Source organism: Mya arenaria, chromosome 17 (assembly GCF_026914265.1).
Source record: "Mya arenaria isolate MELC-2E11 chromosome 17, ASM2691426v1".
In the NCBI taxonomy this organism is placed as follows: domain Eukaryota; kingdom Metazoa; phylum Mollusca; class Bivalvia; order Myida; family Myidae; genus Mya; species Mya arenaria.
In genome coordinates, this window is record NC_069138.1 from 35,607,885 (window position 1) to 35,626,409 (window position 18,525).

Below are 18,525 nucleotides of genomic sequence, written 5' to 3' on the forward strand. Positions count from 1 at the left end.
GACGTCCAATATGTAATTGACGTTAAATTTTACACAAAAAATGGAAAGTGTAACTACATGTATTCTACATGTAGCATTAAATTGTAACGGAATAACAGCCCTATCAAAATGGTGCCGTAAACCCTTTATATTTTCATGATACATTTGATTACATAATTACACGGACCTATAAACTTTATAGACCCCCGATAACGAAGCTAAAAAATGGCATAACTTTTCACATAGTTTACCGAATTGGACGAAATAAAAAGTTATGAGTTTATCAAAGAGGGTAGTTTAACAATACCTAACGTCTTGTGTACTTAAACCACTAAGTTAAAATCACCTGAACCCCTTACAATTAGTTCAAATGCAAGGGGAACGGGTAGATCCAACAACGATTCGAAACAAACGATCTAGCTTAGCAACACATTTAATATCTACAACTCTTACGAAGGAACTCAAAGTTCATACAAAGTAGGCTCTCGGAATGCACTTGGTCACGGACCTCTAAGTGAAGAAACGTGGAAACTAAAAGGTGTTAACCAATCACGCTGGATAATTAGTCGGAAGCGTCTGTTTTACTCGTGTTCTGGTATGCACGAGGAAATGAGCTGAACAATCTAGTATGATACCTCGCGCACGGTCTGCGCCGGAGTGCCTGAGAAAATATCATCATGAATAGTTTTGTTATTGAAATTTTGTTTCAAATGAAAAAAAACCCACATACATATGAACAAAATATTTTCTGTTTCAACCTGAGGTGCCACCATTTTAACAGGAATTTTATTATAATTCCGCATACAGTTAAAATGTCTATGTCAGATCAATAAAATGTGAGAATGACCCTTTAATGCAAATAGACACAAGCATAAGAGTGGATCCAAAAACAATCTTGAAAGCACTTTTTTCAGCCCTTGAAACCAGTAAAATATCGTTTAGTAAAAATGCTTAATAATGTACCAAGTTTTGCTTTGGTTATTCGTATAATCGGGTTAACCTTAAAATCTAGGACCCCGAAACTTCACTGGTATGTTGCACTTGGCCAGCAGATGAACCTAATGTTTTTGGGGTTAAATCAGTTTAGGTCAAGGTCATTGTCAACATTTTTCTTTTTAATCCTCTGTACAATCCGATGCAAATGTTACTGACTAGGTGGTGCGTTATGTTTTACAAACACATCTTGCTCTTATAGATTTGCGCTAGAAATACCACGACAATAGTATTTTCTGTGAAAATTTATTGGCATGTTTCATCTGGCCCCAATTTCTTGAAACTTCTTAAGCTTAACAGGCTTAAGTCGCTTATTTCAATTAGCCAAAATGCATACTAATAATGGAGTTTGATAAATGATTTTTTTTTTCTAATTAGCATACAGATTTTTCTTATATAATTTATAAAAAAACTCTTAAAGAAGTAAATACAATGCATATAGAACAACAAAAATAGTGAGTTTAGGTTAATCCTGTTATAAGGGACTTAAGAAGTTTCGAGAAGTTGGGACCAGGAGATGAACCCTGGTACGTTTAAATATGTCAGAAGTTCACTAGCACAGAGCGGTTTGACCAAGGATCATGTAACATCATACGGATGTATTTTACCTGTTTTCATGACATATAAGAACCCTATTTGCTTCGGTGGGATTCGTTGGCAATGGTAAAGAGTCAAAGCTCAAGGCGCTTTTGTTATACTATTGACCCTTTCATTAGCTTAGTATTTGAGGTGATATTTCGTCATCGAATCCAGCCTCTGTTTTAATTTACCGATCAACTGATTAAAATGAATAACATCCGAGTGCCGAAATAAATGTATGACATGTTTGAAAAAAACCAACCCAGATCTGATAAGACATAATGTAATTTCCATCTCTAAATATTTGTAAAGAAAATTATTATTATTATTATTATTATTATTATTATTATTATTATTATTATTATTATTATTATTATTATTATTATTATTATAATTATTATTATTATTACTATTATTATTATTATTATTATTATTATTATTATTATTATTATTATTATTATCATCATCATTATTATTATTATTATTATTATTATTATTATTATTATTATTATTATTATTATTATTATAAGGAGAAGGATTGAAATTGGTCCCAGTTAGGACACAATATAGTTAAAATTATATTTTTGATCATGAATTAGATAATTATGAAGTGCAATCCAACAATAGAGATCAACTATATACAAGATAATTGAATTTGAGCAAGTGTTTAAGCAATGTACATATGTTGCAAAGCGCTACAATTAATCTTTTAGTAATGTATTATATGTTGCCGCAAATCGCTACAACTTATCTTTATTCAGAAAAATATGTGTATACAATTTATATCAAAACCAAAAAGAACTCATTTTCAAACTCATTGTATTAAACATCCAATTAAAATAAACGTTATCAAAGAACACGATCTGATGTTGTATATTTCACACGTAATGTGTAAGAGTATGGTAAGTCCTGTCAAGCTGTCCCGGGCCCGGAAGTCACGTGAGTGTCCGGGGCCCCTGTTATGCAAAGATCAAACTTCACAACTATATAACCCCGTCATCCCCTCACATCGTCACTTCGTCCTAGACAGTCAAACACACAACAAGTAAGTGGACTAAAACATTTTTTATTGAATATTTATTTTGTTCAAAATGGTATATTGTCATATGGAATGGTAGTGTTTTTATTTTTTTCCTGCATTTATTTTGGAAAAAACAGCCGTCTTTCGTTATTTATCCAATAGACAAATATAATTTTGAACACATAACAAAATTTAAGTTTATAATTCTCATATCGTATAAATATGAACTTATAACTGGTTAATTGAATGTCGTGTTTAGATAACTAAGTTTATACGTAAGAATGTGCTTCATTTGGCAATGTCAATTGCTTCTTTTGAAAGATCACCTATTTCCAGTTATCGTCATAATTATGGCATGTTGATAAAACTAAATGGATGTTATATTTAAAACTTTTTTTTATTTAATTGCAGCTCTACCATGAAGATCACAGCTTTCGTTGCTTTGGCACTTTCCGCCGTCGTCGGAATTGCTCTCGCCGACGAGTTCAACAACTGGGGCAACGACGACTGGGGAAATGATGACGGCTGGAGCATGGGTGGTGGCTTCGGCGGCATGGGTGGCGGTATTTCAAGTATCGGCGGCGGTCACGGTGGATTCGGCGGCTACGGTGGGGATTCGTACGGTTCTGGTTACGGTGCAGGATCTGGCTACGGCATGGGCGGTGGCGCATCGTACGGTTCTGGCTATGGTTCCGGATACGGATCTGGCTCAAGCTACGGATACGGAGGTGCATCAATCGGTATCGGCCAGAGCGCCGCCTTTGTGCCCGTCCCAGCCGCCGGCGGTTCCGGAAGTGGCATTGGATCTTTCCGTGAGTAGATATTATTCAATGGTTGCATTCTACTATATGGTGTTACACTTTTTATCATTTTATGACAAAAGAACTGAAAAGATTCGTGCCCTGAAGTATTGTTTTTTTATATATTACCTGTAAGTCGATATGTTTTAAAAACGCCGAAGAATGCCCATGATCATCAGGCCCCAATTTCTCGAAACTTCTTAAGCTTAACAGGCTTAAGTAGCTTATTTCAATACGTCAAAATACATTCTGAAATTGAAATTTTATAAATAAAAAATGGTTAATTGTGATAATCATAAACATAACTCCTATCTTAAGTATAAAAACTCTTAAAGAAGTAAACATTATGCAAATTATTGAAAAGCAAAAATAGAGAGCTTAGCTTAATCCTGTTATAAGGGACTTAAGAAGTTTCGAGAAATTGGGGCCAGTAATATTAATACGTTAAATGTCATGTTAACAGCATGTTTATTGGTACATGCATACCTATCACATTCTATTCTTTATATTAATCAAGACAATGAATGTTTCTAGTGCCCCTGCTTGCGCTGGCTGTGCTGTTCCCTCTGCTTTCCGGCAACTCCGGCACCCAGGACCAGATCATCCTCGTCAACTCCACTCTCGAGGGTTAAACCTCCTCTCAGTATGGTATGTAACTTATGTTTATATCATGTAAAAGCTAGAACATAATTTTATTATCTAGTATGACTTTGATGTATTCTTTCTCTACACAATTGATAACAAATAACATATGGGGTAACTTGTCATCCCAAATCCATATAATTAGACATCCTCAACCTTATGTACACAATTCGATAAGTGAATAACGTGTGTTTTTGGCTTGTTTGCACATCAAAGCAATTTCATTGGTCAATAGTGATTATGGGATAAATATCGACAAATAAAGGGTAAGATTCCAATCCGCACCCCCCCCCCCCTCCAAAAAAAAAGAAAAGAAAAGAAAAAAGAAAAAGATAAGAAAATACACTTTTTTTACACAACTAGCAATTTTATCTGGTCACTAGCCGATTAATTGTCTCTGCCCGGGTGCGACCGAGAATTAATACAGTCACAACCATCCACTTTAATATAAGCTTAGTCATATACCCGACCAAGCACAGAGAGTTCTTTACGCTAGTTTTAAACAACTTAATTAATGATTTGGTTTGTTTTATTTCAGATATCTGTGATATTATTACCCAGACCAGCCAGCATTCAAGAGATCTTGATATTCGATGTCATCACTCTCAACAATGGCTGTTCATCTATTTATTGTTGTTAAGTTATTACAAAATAAAACATACAAGTTATAACTCGGTTATTTTATGTTTATTAGAGTTTGTTGGTGAGTCGGCAAGAAAGCCTTTGGCATAAAAAATACAAACTATCAAGATATGTTCAAGATATATTCGGCAATAATGAAATACGTTTGCCAGAGCACAAAAAACACCTATCCGTTAAATTAATTAATTAATTAATTTACTGTTATCACTAGCGAAGCCTAGTGTACTTTTTAGTTCAATAAAGGAGAAAATAAGTAATAAAATACGTCCAATAATCACCATTTCGGACTAGAAATTGTTAAAAAAATGGGGGAGGGAATACCCCCAACACCCTCTGTCAACACTTTAAACCAAATTGTGTTCTGTTCTGAGGTAAGGGCGCAAGGTAACGCACCCCGAGTTACACTCCCTCTTACGTCCAATTGTGGAACCGCCCATGGTCGTTAGTTATCAAAATATCGTTTCTTATAGTTATAAGTAAATGGCAGTAATGGTAAAAGGTTTTTAGTATGTTTTTTCTTGAAATAAACGGTTGAATATTACGCAGTCACATCTTTGGTCAATATCTACTACTAATAACCCTTTAAGTTTAACCAGCTAAGTGTTCCAGATTATAATTTGTCTACTGTCTGTGAAATATAATTATATTATTTATTCACTTAATTAAAATCAATAACGACTGAATGCTGATTAACAAAAAAATAAATGATGGCTGAATTTCTGAATTAAGTTTACTGTCATCCCATTGGACTAAATATGCTATAACATATTGCTAAATAAGCAATGCAAGAAATTAGCCTTCGCGCTTGAAAATGGATTTGTCTATGGCTTAAGTCAGGATTATTCTAAGAAAAAAATCGAACATAAGATGTAAAAAGAATAGTCCGAAAACCGTTAAAACTTATGAGAAACATGACGCCTGAATATGTATGTGCTACCCTATTACATTCGGAACTCCACGGCCATTTTCATCGAAAACAACCAATGAGGTATGCCGGCACGTCAGTTGAAGTAGTTCGTATTTTTTTTAATAATATCATTTATTAAATGTAGTGTTTCAGAGTTGTATTTATTGATCAAAGTTTAAATTGATTGCCAGTGAGGTGTAATATTGCAAACATAATTGCATTTCCCAAGAAAGAGTTTAAGCTGCACTCTAATAGATAGAAAGTTTTGAGAACTTTTTTTGTCTTGGAACGAGCCATATTTTTGCGAAAATACCTGCAAACCAATTATATATTATTGCTGACAAAAATTAGATCGCAGATTTTTATATTTAAGTTTAAAATTTGATGTTTAATGCATTTTCCTACGATTTAAATTTTTGTCAGCAATAATATATAATTGGTTTGCAGATATTTACGCCAAAAAAGACAAAAAGAATGGAATAAGAGAAAATATTTCAGCGACTATAATTCAATTGCTAGATTTTCCTCCCCACCCGCCCCCTCTTTTTTCCGCCGCCCCCTAAATTTTATTGAATCAAATAAAAAAAAAAACAACTAGTATCTGTAATTGTGTATCAGTCCAGTACTGTCCGGGAACGGCGTTTTTTTTTTAAACCTACGGTGTCGATGTATAATATTCATATGTTATAAACAAGAACTGTTACAATCGTGTTCGTTATATCGTCTAGACACACATGTATATGGTCCCATATGCAATAAAAAAGAGCATGATACATTTTCAACGAAACAGTCGTCTAAGAAAAACAATGTCACCCCATCCCCATTTAAAAACATGGATGAAAATCTAGCAATTAATTTTATATTGACCTTTACCCAATGTCCCTCGTATATTTGAACAACCTTTGATCGATACACTTTTTAAAAAAAGTTGTATAACTATATAGTTGGCTGACCATTGACTATGTAATGTATCAAATATGCGGTATTGCTTGTGTACGCCTAAGCACGTTGCCTACATATGTTCGAAATAAACGATATTATTAGAGTTTGTATTATTACCCTAAGAAACCCATTAAGAAAAAATGAGCTCCTACTATTTGTTGACTTTTTATAAGACCCCATATTTCTGAGCCGTTGCTAAAACAGGATATGTTAGAAAACATGTAGTAAATTCTTAATGATTAAGAATAGGCTGAGTTAGCGCAGTTGGTAATAAGTAAGTTTATCAAAAATAACTCATCTGTGCTTAGCGGACAACGTATTGAATTAAAACACTGTCCTAGTTTAAAAAAAATCCTGACCAGATAGAATACCAAAAGTAATAGTTAAAGAACTTTAGTTGTTAATACTAACACTAACACGGTTAATTATTCTACATCATTATTTGATGTAATCGAACATGAATGAGAATACAACCAATAAATCGTATTCCAGTACTTGGCTTATCATTGGGAATTTCAACTTTCGTTCGTGTTTAAAGGTCCACCTATTGCCTTTCATCCGATACACACTTCCTGTGTAACATTTTGCGTTGACAATGTGTCAGCCAATGAGGTAGTCTTATAAGACAGTTAGATGACCTGAAGTAATATTTTAATGATTATGAAGGCCCCGCCCATGCACTCAACCCGCCCATTCATTCTTTAGTAACATGTTACAATATGTCATCTAAGGGCGTTTTTGATGATACCAAACGAGTTTCAATTTTGGTTTCAAGGATTTTGACGGTTTGGAAACATGTTTCGAAAGTTTTGCTTGCAGCAACAAATGCATGGTTGTGTGTACAGTTCCAATTGCACGATGGAGCTTCTGCGTGTAGCCATAACCTCTAAATTTCTTTTAAACAATGATATCGCAGATGGTCATTTGTCTGTCTTACATAAATAGTGAGTAATCGCATGTGTTGGATCACTGTCCGCCATGTTGTTTCTTAAAAGTTAACTAGGATTCGGATGGAACAAACCGACGAAACCTCGGGAGGGGGGGTTCGATAGTTACAAAAACCAGTTTTGGTTTTATAATTTTTACAACTAATACCATTTTTTGCTATCAATATTACAGTCAAAACTCGCTATGTCGAAGTGGTCGGGACGTCAGGAAAATCTTCGAGATAACGAACGTTCGATATAACCGAACTACAAAACATGTCAAACTGAACCCAAAATATTCGAAAAAAGGCCGATATAACCGGAACACTGAGATAACAGAGTTCGAGATAGCGAGTTTCGATTGTATTACAATTAATATAATTAATATAACGTTTTGGTAAACTGCTATTCACAATGTCATTATTATCACTTTTCTTCACTATCATTCATCCACACATATTCTTAACATTTCTTCTTTCCCTTCTATTGAAATCGAGTAATTTTCTCTTTCTGCAATGCATTTTAGAGTTGATAATATTTTTCTAAAGTTTAATCTTTATTTTTATTGCAACATGTTACAAAAAGGCATGTGAAATATATTTAAATATATTTTGTTGACGTCGTATATCAAATTATTGAAGATTATATAAATTAAGGCATTCTTTAAAGAAAACTGCAAAAACAAATTAGACTGTATACATTGAGATCTCGATATTTTGATGATAGTTTTAACAATGAAAGACTTAGGCATATCACGTGGTTTAAAATGAAGTTGTGACGAAACCTCGGGAGGGGGGTTCAATAGTTACAAAAACCAGTTTTGGTTTTATAATTTTTACAACTTGTACCATTTTTTGCTATCAATATTACAGTAAAAACTCGCTATGTCGAAGTGGTCGGGACGTCAGGAAATTCTTCGAGATTACGAAGGTTCGATATAACCGAACTACAAAACATGTCAATGATGTAATGATAAAACATACATACATGGGTGTAATGCTACCACACTTCGTGACTGAATGCTCTTATGCATTATTGGTGAAAATAAACGAATAATAAAGCATTATGAACCAATCTTAAATCTAAAGAAATCCCGATGATTACGTTGCCAGAATCACGCTCTAGCAAGTTATTCAAGTTCTAGATGAACAGATTCAGAACTGTTTCCAAATGTTATCAAACCTATGTGAAACCGCATCATACTGAACCGTTAAAGCTGCACTCTCACAGTTTGAACGTTTTGACAACTTTTTTATTTTTTGTCTTAAAACGAGCCAATTTTTGCGACAATCCATGGAAACCAGTTATATAAGACTACTGACAAATAATTATATTGCAGATTTTTATATTTAAGCTGGGAGTAAGATAATTATTGGTCCAGATTTAAGATAAAAAAATGACGTTTTATGCATTTTTCTTAAACCGTTAGGAACGGTTTAAGCCATACAACAATAACTTTCAAACGGAAATATGAAAATCCTCGATATGATTTTTTTGTCAGAAATCTAATATTATTGGTTTGCAGATATGTATGCAAAAAATGCTCTTTCCAAGACAATAAAAAATAAAAAAGTTGTAAAAATGATAAATCTATGAGAGTACAGCTTTAAAGGCGCACAATATAGCTTGATGCCAACAAATGTTTTTTTCATTTTTATGCATTTTTATTTTTAAGAAATTTGAATTTAATGATATAAACAAAAAGGCATATTTTTTGGGTACAGATAAAACAATGATAGCTTTTATCAATGTTTTTTAAGAGCTTAGTGGCAACAAAATTCCAAGCGCCAAAATATCGCTTATATTTTTTTTATATATAACATGATATAATGATATAAAGGATGTATGAAAATGAAAGGGACACCGTTATCTGATGATGATGATGATGACGACGACGAAATGACGACGACGACAATGATGTTCATGAGGATAGGAAACACTCGATCATTATAATATTTTTTTTTTGTTAGATGAACGTATTGTTTAACCGGCCTCAGTTCAGCCTATATTATAAATATTTTCGATTAAAATATTGAAAACAAATTAATGTATTATTAAATGCAGTTGAAATAAAATAACAGTACACAATCGAAAATTGTACGGGCTATGTACGTGTATATGTAAAGCGTTGCAATTAATCTTAATTTTAAATATTATGTACATAAAATGCGTTCAAAAATATACATAAAATCCCTTTTTCAAGAAATCAATTAAATTTAACATTATTACAGTACAATATCAACAGTATATTATACACGTGAAGTGTATTTTTGATGACAGGCGGACCTACCCGAGTCCTGACAACCTGTCCTACACCCGGAAGTCACATGATTGTCTGGTCTTTCCTTATCTACCATGAAGTGAACTATTTAACCCCCGTCGTCCCCTCACATCGCCACTTCGTCCTAGACAGTCATACAAACAACACAGTAAGTGGATTGAAAGTGATATTTGTGGGTTTAAATTGTTGTAAATGTATTGGGTGGCAAACGAAATTAAATCATTAATAAATTGCAACCATCTCATGCAAAGATTTACTCGATACTTTTTAAAATTCACAATATTTCATATTTACAATATTAAAGAGAACTCTTAAATGCAATCGTTTACTCAAGAAATAATTGAGTATCTAACTACTGATGAAACCGTTAAACATACACATATATTTAATTATTTGAGTAAAAACACCATTTCGATTTTTTTTGTATTTAAAACGATTCCTCGAGTAAACTTTTTTTTTACAAAATTTCAATTTTAATTTTTTAAAAATATCAAACACAATCTGATGTTCAAAGGTTTTATTCTATTAAGTTTATAGCAAAGTTAAAATCGCAATGGTTCATATGAAAGATAAACTAATTACACTTCAGAAGTGATTTGAAATTATAATCATATGTTATGTTTTCGAACTTGCAGCTCCATCATGAAGATCACAGCTTTCGTTGCAGTCGCCCTGTCCGCTGTCGTCGGAATTGCTCTCGCCGACGAGTGGGGAAATGATAACAGCTGGGGCATGGGTGGCGGATACGGCGGCTATGGTGGCGGCATTTCCAGTCTCGGTGGATACGGCGGTTACGGCGGGGATTCGTACGGTGCCGGATCTGGCTACGGCATGGGCGGTGGCGCATCATACGGTTCTGGCTATGGTTCCGGATACGGATCTGGCTCAAGTTACGGATACGGAGGCGCTTCATTCGGTATCGGCCAAAGCGCAGCCTTTGTGCCTGTCCCCGCCGCCGGCGGCTCCGGAAGTGGCATTGGATCTTTCCGTGAGTAGATTTAATTAAATGTTTGCATCGAACTTATTGGTGTAGGAATTTTGTACTTCAATGACCATCAAACTAAAAAGAGTTCTAGCTTTCGTTTTCGATCATGCCTGAAAGGCAACCACTCGCATATTTTTCTTAAAAAGTATTAAAATCAGTTTGATTATCTTTTTGAAATATATAAATGAAGTTTGTTGCGTGTGATCTGCTGATGGACTTGTTTTAAAATCTACTGAAGGAAACCCTTATTTCAATAAAATTATTAATTTATATGTTATGTTTACAGTATGTTTATTTAATAGTTCACACATATCAAATCCTATCATTGAAATTAATGAAGTCTTTGAAAATGTTTCCAGTCCCCCTGTTGCTCCTGTTGGTGCTGTTCCCTCTGCTCTCCGGCAACTCCGGCACCCAGGACCAGATCATCCTCGTCAACTCTACACTCGAGGGTTAAACTTCCTCTTCTCATGGTATGTAATTATGTTAAATACTTAGTCGTTGCACGCCCCAGCCCCTGCTATCACCTACCCTTAAATCGCACTTTAAATATCCCTATCCTCCGAATCCCTGCGTCAATATAAATGTGTACTGCAAAATGTCAATGAAATTGATGAAGAAACATATCTTTTGTACTTAAAGATGTTTAATTTGCAGCATTTACAACAAAGACTCGATAAAAAAAATGTTGTAAGACACAGACATATTCAACAATTTAATTTTAAATACTTCAATTGAAAATATCAAATCTCAAAATGTGAATATTAGTCGGGTTTCTCTGACGTCTAATTATAAAACAACTTCACTTTTTTACATTTCGCACTTGTTATTTCCTATTGCAGATATCTGTGATATTATTATCCAGTCCAGCCAGCATCCAAGAAATCTCGACCCACGTTGTCATCACGCCCTACAATGGCTGGCCATCTGTTTATTGTTGTTAATTTATTACAAAATAAAAACATAAACATCGTAATTTCTTTTGTGTTTGTTCTTGAATGTGCTTTTACCAAGACGTCGTTGTTACTCGATGTAAGTTAAACATGAGACTGAATCACAAAAGCATCTTAAGATTTAAAAAACATGTTTTAAGTGTTAAATTTGGGATTGTTAAATTTCTTGAAAAACAAGAGCTGTCACAGAGACAGCGCGCTCGACTCTTCCGCCGCTTAAAACTTTTAAGGATTGACTGTAAACTTAGATTACATGCAAAACCGTGACTAGAATGTCTAAACCTAATCATGAACGGCCATAATTTGCATATTATGCTTCTTACTTGGCTAATTAAGTACGATGGATGGCTGAAAACCGTTGTATAAAGTTGCAATGCAGTACATGGAGAAGTTGTTAAGATATTTACATACGTGTTTGTACCTGCAAAACATTAACAAGAATTTCTAAGTCGAATGATAAAGGTCAATACATTTCATTACATGCAAAAACAGTTGTCATATTGATCGAATGAAGTTTCAATGCAATACATCCAGTAGTTAATGAGATATTGACTTAAATGTACATACATTCAAAACCTTAATCATAAGTTCTATATCAAATAGTAAAGAGCCATAACGTGTAAGAAAGTGTAATCTAACTTGTTTAATTAAGTAGGATGGATAGTTGGAAACACACTTTTCAATGCAAGAAAGGATTTTTTGCTGATATATAGACTTAAATGCGGTAACATGCAAAACCTTAAGCAGAGTTTCTAAGTCAAACAATAAAGGGACATAATTTGCATTATAAGCAAAATAGAGTTGTCTTACTTGGTTAAGTATGTAAGTTTGATATGTGAGTACCGTTGTATGAAGTTTCAATGCAAAACATCAAGTAGTTACTGAAATATTAGCCAACATGTTCTTCCATGTAAAAACCTTGATCAGAGGTTTTAGCCAAATAATTAAGGGCCACACTATACATTATATTCGATATATACTTATATAGTTTAATCAATAAAGTATGTTTTGTTTGGTAGTTGGAAACACATGCTCAACGTTTCAATACAATTGCTGAGATGTGGACTTAACTGTGGTTACATGCGAAATAGAGTTATCTTACTTAGGTATGTAAGTTGATTGGATTGTTGAGTACCGTTTTATAAAGTCTCAATGCAATACATCCAAGTAGAGGTTAAGAACCCGTGTGCTTATATGCAAAACCTTATCCAGAATTTCTAATTCGAACAATAAAATTATTTTCAAAACAGTGTTATCTTTTCATTAATTCAGTAGGTTGGATAATTGGGAGAACAAATATAGTTTCGATTACAATACATGATGTATTTACTAGGATGTAGGTGCAGATCCAATATTTACTTAACTTATACACAATAAAGATTGATGCAAAAATAGTTTATTCTTATTTTAATGCATTTTCATGTTGAACACTTTTTGACTTAAGTGATTAAAAAAATAATGTGTGTACTAATTTAAAATTCATTTTTATCTGTACACAAATCATTTTATTATTGTTATTATTATTATTTTGATCATGACAGTCAAATGAGATAAACATGATAATGCATTAAAATTAAAATAAATGAATAACTTATTTATCTCTTTAACCTATATTGAACGTAGCTATTAATTGAAAAAGGCAAATTTATAAAGGCTAATATGTTTTTATTTGTATACATTTCATATATGTTTTTTTATTATTAATGTCAAAAGACATACTATTGGATTAAAATACATGTAATTCAATTACCAGTGAATTAGTTTAAATTAACAATCTACAATGTACAACTTTAATACGTTATGATAGTTATCGCCAATGTTGGACTGGCAGGGTGGACAGCATTACGACAAGGGGAGATACGTTCTAATTTTATTATTATTATATGCCGATGCTATTGTTGTACTTGGTGAAACCACAGAAGATTTACAAATGTCACTAGATATATTCCATAGTTACTGTAATAGCTGAGGTTTAGAGGTATACGAGTACATTACTAAAACAAAAAAGTAATGTTTCACAAAGAGGTGGTACAAACCGAAATAAGAACTGGGTATATGGAAATGAACATTTGGAGATTATTAAAAAGATGAACTTTTAGGTGTTACATTGAACTATATACCAAACTCTGTATGGTAAATGTTTAAAAACACTGAACATGTTGTTGTCATTTATTTAAAAAAATCCTTTGTTTTATCAATGTATATATAGTTATATACAGGTGCGAACTATAGGGATTTACAAAATCTACACAGTTGGAGGGAGAGGATACATTTAAGATTTTATGAAGCTGAACTTGGCGTTATAAAATCAACTCAAAACGCTGCTGTATACAATGGACATAATGAGAATCTGCGATCTGATCTTTTGTATACGTATACATGCCCTGGCGTCGGCGTCCGGTTAAAGTTTTAAGGGCAATTTGGCATTTTCACTCAAGTCATATACCAATTATTCAATTGAATTCCTACTTCAGACAGTTGTTCAGGACCACCACACAACTAGTTTACATAACACCATATCATACAAACTACAAATTACGGCCGCTAATTGACGTTAAAGTTTTATGGCACATGGTGTCTTGTTAAAGTTTGGGGGTGATTTTGTATATTCACCGGTAACTCATTATTATATCCTTAAACTAATTGACTTCATACTATACACAATTGTTGACAACCATCATACAATTAGGTTGCATTACACCATTTTAGCCTGAATACAAAAGAAGGCATTTGATAGACTCGAAAAGTATGGTTAAAGTTTGAGGGCAACTTTGGGTTTTAATTCAGATCTCCAATACCATTTATTCAATGGACTTCTTATTTTACACCATTTTTTATTATAATATTGGCAACACCTACAAATATTATAATTGAGTTCAATTCAGTAGATTTTTAGAAAACATGTAGTTTTTTAGAAGTAATAATATATAGACCTTTAGCGTGTGGAATCTTCATTCCTAAAACCCCTAAGATGTTACAAATAGGAGTTTTACTTTTAGTTAGAGATGTATACACTGTTTGGTTTGTGCTAGAGCTTGGGGCTCGGTTAACATGGTAGAGTCCGTGCCCCTTCGGTCGACGTGGTGTTATTAAAGCTCGTCTTTGGCCCGTTTCTTTGGCGTTGGCTGGAAGTTGCCGTCACTTAGGTGTAAATGTTGAAAACTTTTGCTGCTGCTGCTGCTGCTGCTGCTGATGATGATGTTGGTGGTGACGATGACGACGACAACGACGGCGATAAGAACGAAAACGACGACGTCGATGACGACGACGACGACGACGACGACGACGACGATGATGATGATTTAGCGTAAATGATAAATATTTCAGATCGATATATTGAAAATCAATAAAATTATTAGGAAAAGCGATCGAAAAAATACCAGTCATCAATCAAATAGAAACACTATAAAACAAGAATTGAATGCGCAATGTAAGACCTTATTTTTCCCAGATCATATTCTTCCCACCTGGGAAAAATAGGATCCTATTCTTCACAGCTCCTGGAAAATTTGTGATCGAAGCCGGTTTTTCATGTACCATGAAATCACATATTTTTTAACAAAGTAAATTTTACAACTGAGTCACATTTGTCACAGATTGCTATTTCCAGTATTGCAGATATATTTTGTTGATAAACATGTATGCGTATATATTCTAGTCATAAATAATCGTTGATTATGTTGTTGTCGTTTCTGTTTTTGTTGTTGTTGTTGTTGTTGCTGTTGCTATTAGTTGGCTGCAGTTGTAGGCGCAGTGGCGGTTGTTGTAGAGATAGTTGTTTTATTTTTTTTATATTTTATTTATGATGTTGCTGTACGGGTATTTTGTGGTATAAGTAGGAATAGTATTGGTTCTTGTTGGCACCGTAATAGTTGGTGTTACCTAGTAAAGGTAGATGGCAATGTGTTTGTTGCCGTGAGTTGTGTTGGCATAGACAGATGTACTGGATAAAGTATTTGCAACGCTTTTAACGGCTAAATTTCGGGCTACCAGTGAATACCGCAGTGCCAGAAGAGCTTTGGTTTAAAGATAGTTCTGTTCCGAGCTTGCCTGATATGGTCGAGCATTTACGATAGTGTAACAATTCACCCTCGGGGACACAATCTGACCAAGATAAATATAGAGAAAATTTTAGTGAATTGGTGTTGTTGTTGTTGTTGTTGTTGTAAGAATATGTTTTATTGTAGTTGTATAAGACGTAGGTTTAAGATTATGTGTTGTTGCTGCTGCTGCTACTGCTGCTGCTGTTGCTGCTGCTGCTGTTATTATTATTATTATTATTTTTATTTTTTTTATTTTTTTTTATTTCTTTTTATTATATTATTTTTAATATCAAATTTATCAAAGAGCAATTTCATCGACAAAATCTGTGAAGAATATGATTTCTTGCTTACCACCATTTTGGTCAATTATATTTTGAAAACTAGTCTAAAACTGTGAAGAATAGGATCCCATTATTCCCAGACATGTGAAGAATATGATCTGGGAACAATAAGGTCCTACAGCGCAATGTTCGTGTATATGTGAAGCTTTTATATATATAATTCACTGCTTGAAAGTTAAAGTTAAGTGATATATTTTAACAATCCCTTACAAACAGGCAATTAAATTAAATTTTGAATATTACAGTTAACTTCACACATAAATTGCATATTGGTGACAGGCGGACCCAATCAACACCCTGTCAACCTGTCCCAAGCCCTAACGTCACGTGACTGTCTGTGCTACCGTTATCTAACGTGAGGAAAAACCCGCCCCACTTCGCATACTATTTAACCCCCGTCGTCCCCTCATTTAGGCAGTCTACCAAACAGCACAGTAAGTGAACTATAATGATACTGTTGTTTCAGGGTTTAAATTGTCGAAATTTAATTAGAAAGAAAATGAAGTTTCATGAAATTCGATCGTAAATTAACCGCAGCTTTCATTAACAAAGATTTGCTCGCTACATTTTGTAACTCGCAATATTTCATTTTTCTAAGTTAAAATTTTAACTTCTGATGAACGCGTTAAAACCAGACGTATTGTTGCACAAGCATCCTGTCTGCCCGGTTGATTGTATTAAGTGTATTTTTACCGATTTCGATTTTTTCTCACGGACATTCAATTTTGAATTTTTGAAAATATCAAACACGAATGTGATTTTAAAATCAATCTGAGGTTCAAAGGTTTCATTTTATTAAAGATGCACTCTAACTTCGAAATAAGATGTTTCGCAATTAATGCAATAGTTTTAATTTACCGAAAAGGATGAAATGGTTCTTATAAAATATACGGTTATAACCTTAATTAATATTTCCCATAAATGCATTATTCAGTAAGTAGTTATAGGTTTATCACTCCAAATGTATGTTTGTTAGACATGTGCATGCATTGATTTTAAATACGAGTGTCACTTAAAGTGTATAGCAAAGTTAAAACTCGCAATCGTTCATGCGCACGATAAACTAATTCCACTTTAGAAACTATTTGAAAATCATTATAATGTCATGGCAACCCACTTGCAGCTCCACCATGAAGATCACAGCTTTCGTTGCCGTCGCCCTGTCCGCCGTCGTCGGAATTGCTCTCGCCGACGAGTGGGGAAATGATGACAGCTGGGGCATGGGTGGCGGATATGGCGGCTATGGTGGCGGAATTTCAAGTATCGGCGGCGGCTACGGTGGGGATTCGTACGGTTCTGGTTACGGTGCCGGATCTGGCTACGGCATGGGCGGTGGTGCATCGATCGGTTCTGGTTATGGTTCCGGATACGGATCTGGCTCCAGCTACGGATACGGAGGCGCTTCACTCGGTGTCGGTCACAGCGCCGCCTTTGTGCCTGTCCCTGCCGCCGGCGGCTCCGGAAGTGGCATTGGATCTCTCCGTGAGTAGATATAATTTAATGACTGCATCTAACTTTTTGGTGTTCCATTTGCGAATTATGTATACACTTTTGTACTGAAAATTTGTTCAAAGCGAAAAATTGAAACTCATTTTGAAAAGTTAACTTCATAAGAAATTCTAGTTTAGATACTAGTACCAATACATCTTAAAATAAATCAGTTCCATCGATGGTAAACATTTGAAATGCCCATTTCTTTATTTGTTATATGGTCGGATTTTGCTAGATTCATATTTATTGATTAATTCATATATATAACATTCTATTCTTTAAATTAATCAAGCCTTTGAATGTTTCTAGTGCCCCTGCTTGCGCTGGCTGTGCTGTTCCCTCTGCTCTCCGGCAACTCCGGCACCCAGGACCAGATCATCCTCGTCAATTCGACACTCGAGGGATAAACATCCTCTCATCATGGTATGTGATCGCGCTATAAACATCCTCTCATCATGGTTTGTGATCGCGCTATAAATATCCTCTCATCATGGTATGTGATCGCGCTATAAATACCCTCTCATCATGGTATGTGATCGCGCTATAAATATCCTCTCATCATGGTATGTGATCGCGCTATAAATATCCTCTCATCATGGTATGTGATCGCGCTATAAATATCCTCTCATCATGGTATGTGATCGCGCTATAAACACCCTCTCATCATGGTTTGTGATCGCGCTATAAATACCCTCTCATCATGGTATGTGATCGCGCTATAAACACCCTCTCATCATGGTTTGTGATCGCGCTATAAATACCCTCTCATCATGGTATGTGATCGCGCTATAAACACCCTCTCATCATGGTATGTGATCGCGCTATAAATACCCTCTCATCATGGTATGTGATCGCGCTATAAATATCCTCTCATCATGGTATGTGATCGCGCTATAAACACCCTCTCATCATGGTATGTGATCGCGCTATAAATACCCTCTCATCATGGTTTGTGATCGCGCTATAAACACCCTCTCATCATGGTATGTGATCGCGCTAT

The 18,525-nt window shown here is 34.5% G+C and overlaps 2 protein-coding genes across 2 annotated transcripts; both read left to right on the forward strand.

Annotated features, from left to right (window-relative positions):
* Positions 1-10,427: 10,427 nt before the first annotated feature.
* On the forward strand, positions 10,428-11,641 carry LOC128223430 (uncharacterized). The gene is made up of 3 exons (XM_052932710.1): positions 10,428-10,700; positions 11,057-11,170; positions 11,540-11,641. Exons 1-3 carry the CDS (start codon positions 10,428-10,430, stop codon positions 11,639-11,641), a joined length of 489 nt encoding a protein of 162 aa, XP_052788670.1.
* Positions 11,642-17,134: 5,493 nt separating this feature from the next.
* Positions 17,135-17,932, forward strand: LOC128223431 (uncharacterized). Its single transcript, XM_052932711.1, has 2 exons — positions 17,135-17,516; positions 17,835-17,932. Exons 1-2 carry the CDS (start codon positions 17,135-17,137, stop codon positions 17,930-17,932), a joined length of 480 nt encoding a protein of 159 aa, XP_052788671.1.
* The last annotated feature ends 593 nt before the right edge of the window (positions 17,933-18,525 follow it).